This window comes from Mercenaria mercenaria, unplaced genomic scaffold (assembly GCF_021730395.1).
Source record: "Mercenaria mercenaria strain notata unplaced genomic scaffold, MADL_Memer_1 contig_4310, whole genome shotgun sequence".
NCBI classification, from domain to species: domain Eukaryota; kingdom Metazoa; phylum Mollusca; class Bivalvia; order Venerida; family Veneridae; genus Mercenaria; species Mercenaria mercenaria.
In genome coordinates, this window is record NW_026462531.1 from 55,655 (window position 1) to 68,630 (window position 12,976).

Consider the following 12,976-nt stretch of genomic DNA (forward strand, 5'->3'; position numbering starts at 1 on the left):
CTGTGTCGTTATTCATCCCGTTCCCCACCCATACCCAACCCCCACAAACATACAACACTATTACCAAATCGTATTCAGTTTCAGTTAGAAGAAACAGAATATTTCTGTCCTAAAACACTGGCCCAATTACAAAATAATTTCACAAACATTTTTCTTGCGTGACTGTTCAAGCAAGATGTGGAACTCAAGTGAGCGATCTAGGGCCAACAAGGCCCTCTTGTTGCTATACGTAACAGCACTTATCATTAAGATAATTATTTGTATTACATAAACCTGTTAATTTTTCTTTCCTCAAAAAAGTAAATATACACAAGGAATTGATAGTCATAGTGTCAAATAGAAAGTGCGACATTTAGCGTTGGTGTTGCGACATATAACGGTGGGCAAATTTTTGCGACATTTAACGTTAAAGGTGCGACATTTAGCGGCAGACGATTTTGCGACATTTAGCGGTGGTTGCGACATTTAACGTCCACCTTACGACATTTAACGGTGGTTGCGACATTTAGCGGCGTTGCGACATTTAACGTTGCCACAAACACCGACATATAGGTTGAGTGCAGTAACTACCTATTCTTTGAATAGCCAAGCATAAAACGGAAATTCATATTAAACTGCTTAAAAGTTTTATTTTTCGTCATACATCGCTATCGCTTGTTAGAGTTCTTCGTCTAGCCCTGTTAACGAGTTAATAACACTTTATATAATAACCCATATAATATACAATTACAGCAAACGAAAAACGAGACATATTATTTGTTTGCCGATTGTAAAATTAAGAAATAATAAGTTCCCAAACGTGGTTTATCGTAGAATAAAACCCGAGTTTTGAGTTCTTATGCGTAAGAATATATCACGAAGGCCGTGAAGTGATTTATTGTTTCGCATGAGAACGAAAAATTCGGGTTATTCTACGATAAATCATACTTGGGAACATATCATTTCGATTTTAACACGACATACTAGTATCAACAGTGTTAGAAAAAAAATGGTTACTACTTTTTACGACCGTGCTACGCACCTTGATCGGATGACGTCATTGCACGCGGGTGGTTTATCGCAGAATAACCCGAGATAGATTTTGCTCTACATATATGTAGGTTATTTGCTGGTCGTGTTAGAATATACATTGAACACGTTAAGCGTAATTAAGTATTTATAAGTTATTTACTTTGTATGTGGATATATGCACGAGTTCTGCAGCGGTAATATTGCGCAACTTTAGGAGCGCAATATTATCCGCGAAAGAACGAGTGCATATATCCACATACAAAGTTGATAACCTTTTTATTACATACCCACAATCAAATAATTAATTTATGTCTAAATTATCGTTCTGTAACGAAAGACAGAAAAATACGAAAAGAATTTCTCCGAAAATGAAATAAACAAATCAAACTGACGCGCATTAATAATTTTCGCGAAATTGACGTCAACTTGTTGTTGCAACGTACGCGGGGACGTCATGAACGTCACGCGATTCTTTCCATTACAACGTTAAGAAAACATTCCACGTCCGATATGAAAGTATTCCACGTCATGATATGGAAAAATATTGCACGATCGCGGTCCACTGAAACCCAATGGAAAATGATTTTAGGTATGTAATAAAGTATTGTATTTTGAAAAGGTTATTTATTGAGATAAAACAAATACAGCATATAATTATGTAAAACTATTACTGCAGTCGGAATATTATTTCATAGTATTTAAGGATCCTGCTGGCTTTTTGAAAACCTCGAAAGCTTTCAAGTCAGCGCCCGGGGCTGTAAATACTACGCAGACCTATTCCTGGTATCAAGGGATGTCGGTCACACGAAGAACTGATTAAAAACGAGCCTTGGTAACGGATTTCTGCGCAAATTGCCACCGATTTCAGGGTGAATTCTCACCGAAAATGATAGTAGTTTGGTATTTCGTGATGAGGTAAATATAAATCACATCCAGTTTTGACCTTTGTTAGTTTAAATCAAAATTTAAATTCTGTTCATTATTTCATCTGGCAGAGCTAACTTATGTTTACAGAATATTTACTATTACTTGAGAGCACAGCATAATGTATTGAAATCAAATAAAACAGGAAAAGAAAAAGAAATTATTTACAAAAACCGTGTATCTTTGGTGGTCATAAGCGATTGTATAAGTCCAAACCAAATTTCTATTTCTGATAACTATTAACCAAAAACAGTAGCGACGGTTACTCATAGAGGCTTATACTTAAGGCAAAATATATATCCTTGAAGTACACCAGAGTGCGCCATTTCCCATATGTATTTTTAAAGATCGAATACAGCAAGGGGCGACATCCTCCTTGAGGCTCCAATGTCAAACTCGTTCCTACACCTCTGTAAAGTAATACTAACAAACGGAATTATAACACGACTCCTTATATAAATCATAGGTCCATAGTTTGTACTATTGACCGGTCTATAGTTCTACACTAAGTTTTGCTGGGCTGTCAAAACTTGAAGAAAACATATTAAAATCTATTTCTAGTGTTGACTATTAACCAGCAGGACGTTCAATTAGTGTACACTATAAATCATTCTAATATGCTTATCTATGTTAAAACACTCTTATGCTAGAATGACGTCACGTTAACGTGCGGTGACGTCAAAATTTTTGTTGCGACAAAGAAAGAGAGCACAGCCGTGTTTTAACACTATTTATACACTCGGGTGGCAATATGTCGTACAAATAATTTCACTCGGGCTGCGCCCTCGTAAAATTATTACGCCCGACGTATAACCACCCATCGTGCATAAATAGTGTTAAAGCACTCTTTTGTTATAAATTAGTTCTTAATTATAGAGTTCTCCACTTGCTCGTATATAATACAAGTCGTCAATTCTAAATGCAACGTATTCTTATATGTTTCCATAACTTATGAAAAAAAAGTAGTAATTTTCTGATATATATGAAAAGATTCTCTTTTTTTATTTCGCACGATCTGGATTTAATCATCTCATAATCATACCTACGCTTATTGATATAGAAATAAATGTGGAAGGAACGAATAAATCTATCGGCGTATAAATATTGCTTTTTATAGTTTCTTTCTTTTTTCTTAATAAGTGTTAGTACACTTTAATTAAAACATGAAAAAGAAAGCGTTTAAACCAACAGTATTATCAATAAATGATGAAACTGATTTTATTATATGCAAAAGCTAGAACCTGATAAATCTTCATTTTTAAACGCAGACAGTTTATGCATGTGCGTTTTATCAATTAAAAAGAGAAAAAAGAATTATTTAAGTTAAGTTTTCATAGAATAGAATGCGTTTTATACAAATAACGAAAAAGAAGGAGGTAGATAACGTGCTTTTAACTGTTTAATATCTATAGTTATTTTAGTTATAGCAAAAAAAAATGAGAGAGAGAGAGAGAGAGAGAGAGAGAGAGAAAACGTGGCTTCAGTAAGATCTTTTTGCCTACATATTTACTGACAGTAAATCACCAGTAAAAACAAGTGTCCATTGAGCCATTAATTAGATATAGGTAAAGGCAATAAATATCGATTTTATTGAAAACATGGTTTATGGACCCCCGCTAAATTTCAGAGATGGACGTAAATGCACGGAAGATAACGATCAAAGTTACAAGATTATCGTGTTTTTTTTTTCAGCAAGGCTTACCAGCAGTCGCGTTTAGTAGGCCTACAGAAAGTTCGATATGACAAGTACTTAAACAGAGACAGTAAGGTTAAAATGATAACCTTTTCTACATATATGGCAGAGAGCACATGCCGCACTCCCAGGTATAGACTATATAAGAATATAAGATTACATAAATTGTGTAATTTTGACAAGTACCAAAAATGCCAAACACAGTTTACTCTGGTAAGATATTTCTAATGAATTTAATGAAAATATTTATTATTTCTTGTATTTCTGTATTTGTCTAAATGAATCGTACAATCTTTCACATTTCTGGAAAGTTTATGGTATTTTTCACGCTTTTTGCATGTCCTTTAAAAGGGTATGGATTAATATTTAATTGTAAGTAAACATTTGTTGCTGTTTGCTTATTTTATTCAAATATGAAATGGTTGTTCCTTGTATCCACGAACTTTGACTAGATAAGAACACTGAAAGTGATATTTTGAAGTTGAATACACATATAACAGTCTCGGTAATTCAACTTATCAATTAGTCATCTTCAAATCAAATAAATATATAGCTTTCTTCAGTACTCTACAGAACTAAACAGCTAACGCGACATTTGTTATTTTGCCAATATCGAAAATATTTCTAAAGTACGTTTACGAAATTTAGTGTACGCTCGGAGCAATTAGTTGTTGATAAATTTCATTAAAATCAAACTATGCCATCATATAAATTTTCTCATTTTACGTATTTGATTGATTTTTGAAAAGTCGCATATATACACTAGAATGTCTAGAACTTACAAACTAGCAAAATGAAAAAAAAAGAAAAAAAAGAGCATTTATTAATATTTGAGCCGTGCCATGAGAAAACCAACATAGTGGCTTTGCGACCAGCATGGATCCAGACCAGCCTGCGCATCCGCGCAGTCTGGTCAGGATCCATGCTGTTCGCTTTCAAAGCCTATAGCAATTAGAGAAACTGTTAGCGAACAGCATGGATCCTGACCAGACTGCGCGGATGCGCAGGCTGGTCTGGATCCATGCTGGTCGCAAAGCCACTATGTTGGTTTTCTCATGGCACGGCTCATTTGTGTGATTTGTAACAATTTTCAAGTAAAATTCAAACTCTACACGTCCGTATTTCTAGTAATGATATTCACCCGTTTTCTAAAAGCACAGCTCTTTCCTGCTTCTTTCTGTGACTTTTAAAAAACGGCGATGTGGTAGTATAATGTGTAAAAATATATGATATCGTGATTCGATAATTTTAAACATTTTATATGTAACTAACAACATGTTATATGTGTATTCAACTTCAAAATATGACTTTCAGTATTCTTATCTGGTCAAAGTTCGTGGATACAAGGAACAACCATTTCATATTTGAATAAAATAAGCAAACAGCAACAAATGTTTACTTACAATTAAATATTAATCCATATCCTTTTAAAGGACATGCAAAAAGCGTGAAAAATACCATAAACTTTCCAGAAATATGCAAAACAAAACATGCACAGAAGAAATGATACGTTATAGTGCCAAAACATGTTTTAATATTTTGCAACGTCGTCTTTTTTTTTACTTGTAAATAATGTCACAATAATGTTTTATAAATAATGAACGTAACGTTTTATTATAAGTGTAGTTAATCAATGCTAATCTGTTCACCCCTGATCTGATCAGGGATGATACGTGGTATTTTAAATTGTTTCTTATCAAGCGCATTAATTAGGGCCCCGATTTACATTCTTCAGTGTCTTAACTACTTAATTTTTATGGCAGTTCTTATATTTTGATTAGCATTGGTTATCTATCTTTTATCGTGTAAATACAGATATGATAAAATTTGCATTTTGGTGCACTAAGTTATGTATGTGTAAATATATTTCTTATAGTGTAATTTGTAATGTATCTTAATCTATAGTCTCTTGTCATTCTAGACATAGAATTGCCAATCATGTGTATTGTATGTTTAATATGTGTTGTGTATTTTATGACACTGTATTGGAAGAGACTTTAATAAAGTATAAAACCTAAAACCTAAAGTATAAAACCTGCATGTCTGTTAGTTTACCTACTTTTATTTTCATGTTGAACAATTCTCCTCTTTGGCGATCTTATCAGTACATCTACGGCACATATTCTGATAAGCCACCAGACAGCGCAACTGGTAAATCCTATTCCTAAACTTACATTGATTTATATAGGAAAATGATACATTTACCATAGAAAATGTCATAAATTACACATTTCTATTTATTCTATTATACCATCCCTGATATTTTCTTAAAAAACAATTCAATGATTTTACGATCATTGTATATTTTTCTTCAAAATAAGTCAATATTTGGTTGCTTCTAAATTCGTTTGAAAAAAGTCTCTCAAATTCAATATACTCCCTATATATATTTGGCAGAATTACCCGATAACCCTGTTTTTACTGATTATTTTTGATGGAAATATTAAAGTTAAATTTCCATCCCTGATATATTTGGAAAGTTCCCGTCATGCACATTCTAGACATATATTTCATTATAAAATAAGTTATTTCTTTCTTGCTTCTAAATTAGTTTGAAAATAGAAATTCAACGCTTTCTGTATATTGACAAAAACGTGCTAAGTTTTACGATAAAATGGAGCCGTATCGGAATAGGAATACATTATTGTATAATTATTTAACAGAGATGAGCATGATTTTTAGGTGCGTTCCGTCTGACAAATGTTCTTTTAAAAGTTTTTTTCATTTTAAAGTTTTCATGGCATTTTCCTTTGAAAATATTGAGATTATGTTTTTAAAAATTCGAAAATAAAAGTGAAAGCAGCTCCGTAGTTGCATTACAGTAATAACCAAAATAATAATACAGTATTATTTATTATGACTTATTTTGACAAAATGACTGGGTGTTTCAGTAAATTAGTTTATTTAAACTTTATTTAATTAATTTATTTATTAAATCTAAATTTAAGGTGTCATTTTGGCATCCTGTTTCTTGTATACATGTATATCATCGTGGCACGGGACAGCGTATTGTATTGACAAAATATTAGCATTATAAATGTTATGGTCATATGCCTTAAATCAGTGTACGCAGAAATTAAATTATGTTCATTATATTCTAAAGGGACACGTGTGTTGCCATCCGAATCACGGCATGTATGAATGAAAGGTATAACATCGTGACACGTGCCGATGTATGACATAAGTATTTGAATTTAAACGCGTGATTCATGTCAAAGTAACGGATTGTATCAGTGAATTAGAATTAAAAGAAAATTGACAAGATATTGGCTATGATGTGTAGGTTTTTTTTATACGCACCTTGGTAAAGTGTTCCGATAATTAAATGGAATAACCAATTGTAAAAAAAATCCCGCAAAGAAAGAGATGAAATGTTCCTATTTTTCGAAATCTAAATGGCTATAATTTTTGACAATGTAGTACTAAACTTAAATGCCTTTCAAAGAATTAATATGAGATTACAAAATTGATAGCAGTTTTCTAGTGCGTGCCGTTTTACTCCAAAAAGAAGTTTATCTCTTAATTAGATGTAATTAACAGTGGACAGATACACATGTGTTTCATAATGAATGGAGAATCGACAACTAATAATTACCACCTGTGTTCATTTGGGCCAACGTTTTAGGTTTTATTATTTTTTTTCATGTATTACCCTTTATTAAAAACAATAAGTAACAAGGAAAGAAAATAATTCTCAAATTAAAATATATAATATAATTACGTATTGTCCGTAAGTATTGACCTGGCACTCATAAATATTCCGTATGTTTTCGTAAATTAATTTCCGGTGTCCGAACCTAAACAACGATATAACTATTGAAATGCCAATTATATACCATCATGTATCATGTGCATATATCGCTGTGCGGACAAAGCGTTTTGCCACTAACCGCAGGGTTGTGTGTTCGAGTCATCTGTCTGACATTTTTTTTTCTGATAGCAGTTTTCTAGTGCACCTTGGTAAAGTGTTTCATGCACATGTGTTTCATAATATATGGAGAATCGACATCTTAATTAGATGTAATTAACAGTGGACAGATGCACATGTGTTTCATAATGAATGGAGAATCGACAACTAATAATTTCCACCTGCGTTCATTTGGGCCAATATTTTGAACCATGAAGAAGGCTAATGTAGCCGAAACGTTGGTTAAAAATAAAGTGACTTGTTTTTAAAAAGCTTTTGTAGTTTTGACTACTTTTAATACTTATATTTTTTTTCTGTAAAAGACGGAAAACGTGTCACACTTATAATGATTTATCAACGAAAAACTCTACTATGGTGACCATTCTTCTACGTACTTAAAACCGTTCTACAAAATGTCGTTTAATATCTTCAGGACCGGGCAAACATTCATAAAATAATATAACTATAGATACAAATACAAGCACAAGGAATTATATTTTATATTTCATCGTAATAAGCATTAAAAACAGCAATTCTAATGTGTGTCCATAACATAAAGTTTGTCAGTAATTAAGTTTTAAAGCAATTTGAAAATGAAAATCCCGCCAGTGAAATGACCACGGAAGAACTTAAAACAAGACTGAAATCACTAGGAATCACTACAAAAGTTACTCCGCAAAGCTACTGATGCTTATTGATAAGTGTGTGTTAAGATGATGCAAAGATAAGGACTCTGAAAATAAGGGGAATGGTGTTGGAGATGATATATTATAAACAGGTGTGCAGATATTGTATATAATGTACTTAATTCAATATTATCAAATTTCATAAGAACTCTATGTTTTATCATAGCTGCATGCGTACATTTAAAACAGAGTATAGCCATTCATCCATACATGTATACTTTGATTTGTTTGAATACCAATACATGATATTATTAAAAGATGTGCAATGAAATTATTGAATAGATTTGGTAAACTTGATAGATCTATTCGCTTGTCATTCAGTCTGAAGAATACATCAATTATTCAAAAAAATCTTATTTCTGATCTGATAATAAATACTATCACAAAACATATCACTATCTTGTATTGAAATGTTTTCCTCTCGTACAGTTTAAATACTTTTGTTGGATTAAAATTTCATATCAGAAATCTAAATCTATAAAACGAATACATTTCTAATGAAACACTTGCGTATTAGGTGCGAAAAAGTATCCATTGTTTCGTGCAAAGAACAGAAAATAAATTGCTAAAATATTTTGTTTAAAAAAAAAACATCAGTCACAACATTCACATTCTGAATAAAGAATGCTATTCATTTATATTAATTGAATGTATATAGGCAATCAAGATGTAAGAGATGATGTCTTGTTACTTGATCACTGTTTGAGATAAGAGTTATCAAAGCGCTAAGGAGAGAAAACGTTACCAGCGAAATTGACTTAATCCTGGAACAATTGATACGTATTAGACCTTCCCGCTTAATCGTACTATTTGCACACTTCCTCCCCCTGATAAATTTCTCAGTATGCATGTAAGTTCGTGGATGACGTCATCAGTTTATGTGCTCACGAAAATTGTCAAAATCAAAACCGAGGCTGTCAAGCTAAAATGTAAACAAAGCAGACGAGTTGATATTTGGGAAATAAAATTGTCATTCTATTGTATTTAAAGGGATTATGACTAAGGGGCCATTTGGGATTAGTAAATACAAGTTATTTCTGCATGCTTTGGCTTTTATTTGTGTTCTTACCTATTCAAACCTCATATTTTGACTTTTTTTGGTGGTTGACAAAAGTTTGTGTTTACTTCTGGATTTTCCGGTGGCAAATGCGCGCGTACGTCAAAACTGGAGTGTGACGTCATATGTGATGGGGAATCCACGAACTTAGGATAGACAACGATACTTCTTAAGATATTGCCAAAATTTTGTTTCTATAAAGATGTTTTCTAAGTTCCTTTACGATTCTATTATTTACTGAAGATGTTCAACATAAACATACGGTTAGATAATTTTCTATGTTGTTATTAATGATATTAATACGCTTTTATAACATTTCAGTTGCACTGTGCATTTTGCTGCTGACTTTCGGAACTGCTGGTAAGTGGGTATTGACTTCTGTATTTAATTTATTTTGAACGATTTTTTTCATTAAAAGTAGTGAACGAATAATTACTCTTTGTAATTCCCATGTAATATCTGGACAGACAACAACAGTGAATCTAGGCTGTATAGATAGTAAGGTACTATGAAAAGCAAATGGCGTATTCATTCTAATTACCCTAGAATGCAGTTTCAAACCTAATGTTACAAAGAAGAAAAACCAACTTTATATCCATCTGTCCATACTTCATTACCATACTTCGGTGAATTTGTCCTAAAGAGGCCGTCGTTTATCAGTTGGATCATTTGAGCAAGGCATATGCTTGTTCGGTTTTAGAGGAATCGATGTATGTGATAGAATTCACGATCAAAGTCGGACACTATTGCAATATAGATCTTAGACCAGGTATTAGTTCATTACGTTACTTTTTGACGTTAACAGTTAATGGTGCATGGTCCGAATGGTCAGCCTGGTCTGATTGTGATGTGACATGTGAAAGTGGGACACAGACACGTGCAAGGACATGCACAAATCCAGCGCCAGCACACGGTGGTCTAGACTGTGCAGGGAACGGCATGGAAACACAGAGTTGTTACAGAGGACTTTGCCCTAGTAAAATATATGTTCTCTTTAAAATACTGTTTTTAAGAAAGTGTGACGTATATAACACATGTCATGAAAGTCCTAAGAGAAACACCATTTGAGAGTGAAAAGGGATTTTTTACATTATCTTTCATTTACAATTAGATAAAAAGACTTTAACATCAGACATCCATTTCATGTTTATAAGTACCAAATCATTTAAAAATGTGTTCGTTTCTTTGCAGATATTATTGGCAAGTGAATGTTGGATACACATTTCTAATTTATAAAACAATTTATAAAGTTGAAATAGAATGTAATTAATATTTTACAGGAATAAAAATTTAATTTCTGAACAGAACTAGAACTTTTCATTTCTATTCCTAGTGCTAGTCAACCGTTGATTAATTTGTTGTTAGAGTGATTCATTTACTGTCATAACCCATTTTTATGCATTAATTCCTGCATTTAAAATATATTGATATTGTTTGAATGCTAATTCCGCAACATTGAATGAAACACATATGGTTGTGTATACTATATGTAAATATGAATCAACATTTCGGTCTTGAAAATGTCTGCAGCTGCTTAAAACTGGTCAAAGCATATTCGGCCAAAACGAAATAAGTCAATTACAGAAAACGGTACAAGGAAATCATATTCAAATTGGTCCCTATTCTTTCTGTTGGCATTATCCTAACATGAGTATAGCCTTTGGTATCAAGAACTTTGAAAATACATAATATTCATAAATTTGAACTACTGACACGTAATATGAAATAAGGCACTGCCTTAATCGGCAATCGATCAGACTTCAACTCGTCCCTATAACATTTTTTTAAAATAAACTGTCTACCAGGGTGTTAACAGGCAAATTGTTGAGAAACACAATGACAGACTTCGGGTGATCACAACAGCTCACATTGTGCTCAGGTGAGCTAAAAATCATACAAACTGAAAAACTGCAACTCACTGGCAAATCTGTTTGCATCACGGCAGGTTAAGAGCTCAGACTAGGGAGACATATTAACCTTCTTATGCAGGAGTGATTTTTTTTCTATTTGTGTTAATTGTAATTCTGAAATTACTCGCTCTTAGTACCATGCTTGGTAAAACAAATCCTAATTTCGCTTTTATATACACATTACAAAGACTTGTACCACACTTTATTTATCACGGTGTACCACGTGACTTTTATGGCTATGTGTGGGTATAAAAACCATAAACAGCCGTCGATTCAGGTAACATTTTTCATGATAACTTTCTTAATCCTGCACTAATTTTATTCAAATAAAGACGAGAAAGATACAATCACGGCCCATCAGTTTGAGAAGAATAAATTCGTATTTTTGTCGAAAAGTGCAATCGCGCATTTTTCCGTCAGATAGTCGACGTGCTACGTGTGAGTGCATTCTGTTAAAATCGTTTATAAAACTCTTAAAAATGCGTTCAGCGAAAGGGCAAATGGAACCGAGAATGTAATTTTACCTTGTTTGACAGTTGCAAAATGATCGTTAAGAAATATAGCGTATTCCTTTCGTTTTTTAAATAAATAAAAAAATACTATGTGTGGGTGCCGCTAAATTTATGCTATGTGTGGGAGTAAACTCATAAAAATGATACCGTTGCTTGAGATACTTGCACTAAGTGAGTTTTAACTTAGTCGTGTTACATTCATAGAAATGAATATCCATCTGGCATAACTATATATAATCAGCATGATTATAGGAAGTATGGTCTATCAATCGTGATGACCAAGCTTATTTGGAAAATTAGTAATATGCTATCGTTTAACATATTCCATGTTGGTATGAGACAGAAGAAACACTAACATACTGCTACAAGCCCCTGGCATGCATAACCTATCGTCGACATTCAAACCAAAGCAGTGGTCTCTGAATCGAGATGGTGCTGGGTTTGTACAGCTGCTCTGTCTTCTTTCTATACCAACATCACATGTAGTACTGCAAGCTTCCCAAGATGTCCACTCGCTCCATTGTCCATGAACTTCATAGTGATCAAGTAGACAGAAAATAAGAATTTTACACGAAATTGGACTATAATACATAATCACATAATTGTTCATATAAAGTTTAACCATGCCTTACTTTAATAGGGAATCGATCCTATCGACGAAAATCGGAATCGAATCCCACTACGGTAACATACGAGGTAATCCAACAATATAACAACACATACTAGCCAAATAAAAAAAATATGGAGTTCCGGTTTAGACCATGGGCGTGCGACGACCCCGATGAACTTCGGGATATCACGGTCTTCGTTAATGTTAATAAGCGTCCGTCAGATCAGTAGGCCAAACGCAATATCCGCACATTAAGATGTCTGCGACACGAAAAAATATTCGAAGTAAGCTGTTCAGTTTGTTGCGCCACAAGTTATATAATCAACCGCTAACATGACTGCAATGGTATTGTAATACAAACATGTTCTATTTATTACTGAGTAGCATTTTTAATCGCCGCCTGTGTCTTGAACATTTTTATCTTTACATTGATTTACAGTAGATACTGATTTAGTAAGTACTGCCGCCGACATTTTGAAAATTTGAATAAACAAAATCTTTCTCCAACGAGTTCTTCAGTTCGGGCAATGACAGAATAGATTCACCTTTGTGTCGCTTTTCAATTTGTATTTTAATTCCTTTCTGGTACTTTAATTTCTTGGATCTTGTCTGTTACTCACAATATTGAATTTTAAGAAATCCGTGATTTTACTTGCATGCATGACT

The 12,976-nt window shown here is 33.1% G+C and overlaps 1 protein-coding gene across 1 annotated transcript; it reads left to right on the plus strand.

The window, feature by feature from the left end:
* Positions 1–3,733: 3,733 nt before the first annotated feature.
* LOC128553776 (ectin-like) lies at positions 3,734–10,585 on the plus strand. The gene is made up of 4 exons (XM_053534954.1): positions 3,734–3,841; positions 9,600–9,638; positions 10,084–10,254; positions 10,470–10,585. The coding sequence occupies exons 1-4, from the start codon at positions 3,820–3,822 to the stop codon at positions 10,484–10,486; spliced, it is 249 nt and encodes an 82-aa protein (XP_053390929.1). The 5' UTR covers positions 3,734–3,819; the 3' UTR covers positions 10,487–10,585.
* The last annotated feature ends 2,391 nt before the right edge of the window (positions 10,586–12,976 follow it).

What these genes read in the sequence shown, in the direction of transcription:
- LOC128553776 (XM_053534954.1), top strand. Translation starts at nt 3,820, where the DNA reads ATGCCAAACACAGTTTACTCTG. An exon ending in GCCAAACACAGTTTACTCTG is followed by an intron (nt 3,842 to 9,599) that starts GTAAGATATTTC and finishes ATAACATTTCAG; the next exon opens with TTGCACTGTGCATTTTGCTG. An exon ending in GCTGACTTTCGGAACTGCTG is followed by an intron (nt 9,639 to 10,083) that starts GTAAGTGGGTAT and finishes TGACGTTAACAG; the next exon opens with TTAATGGTGCATGGTCCGAA.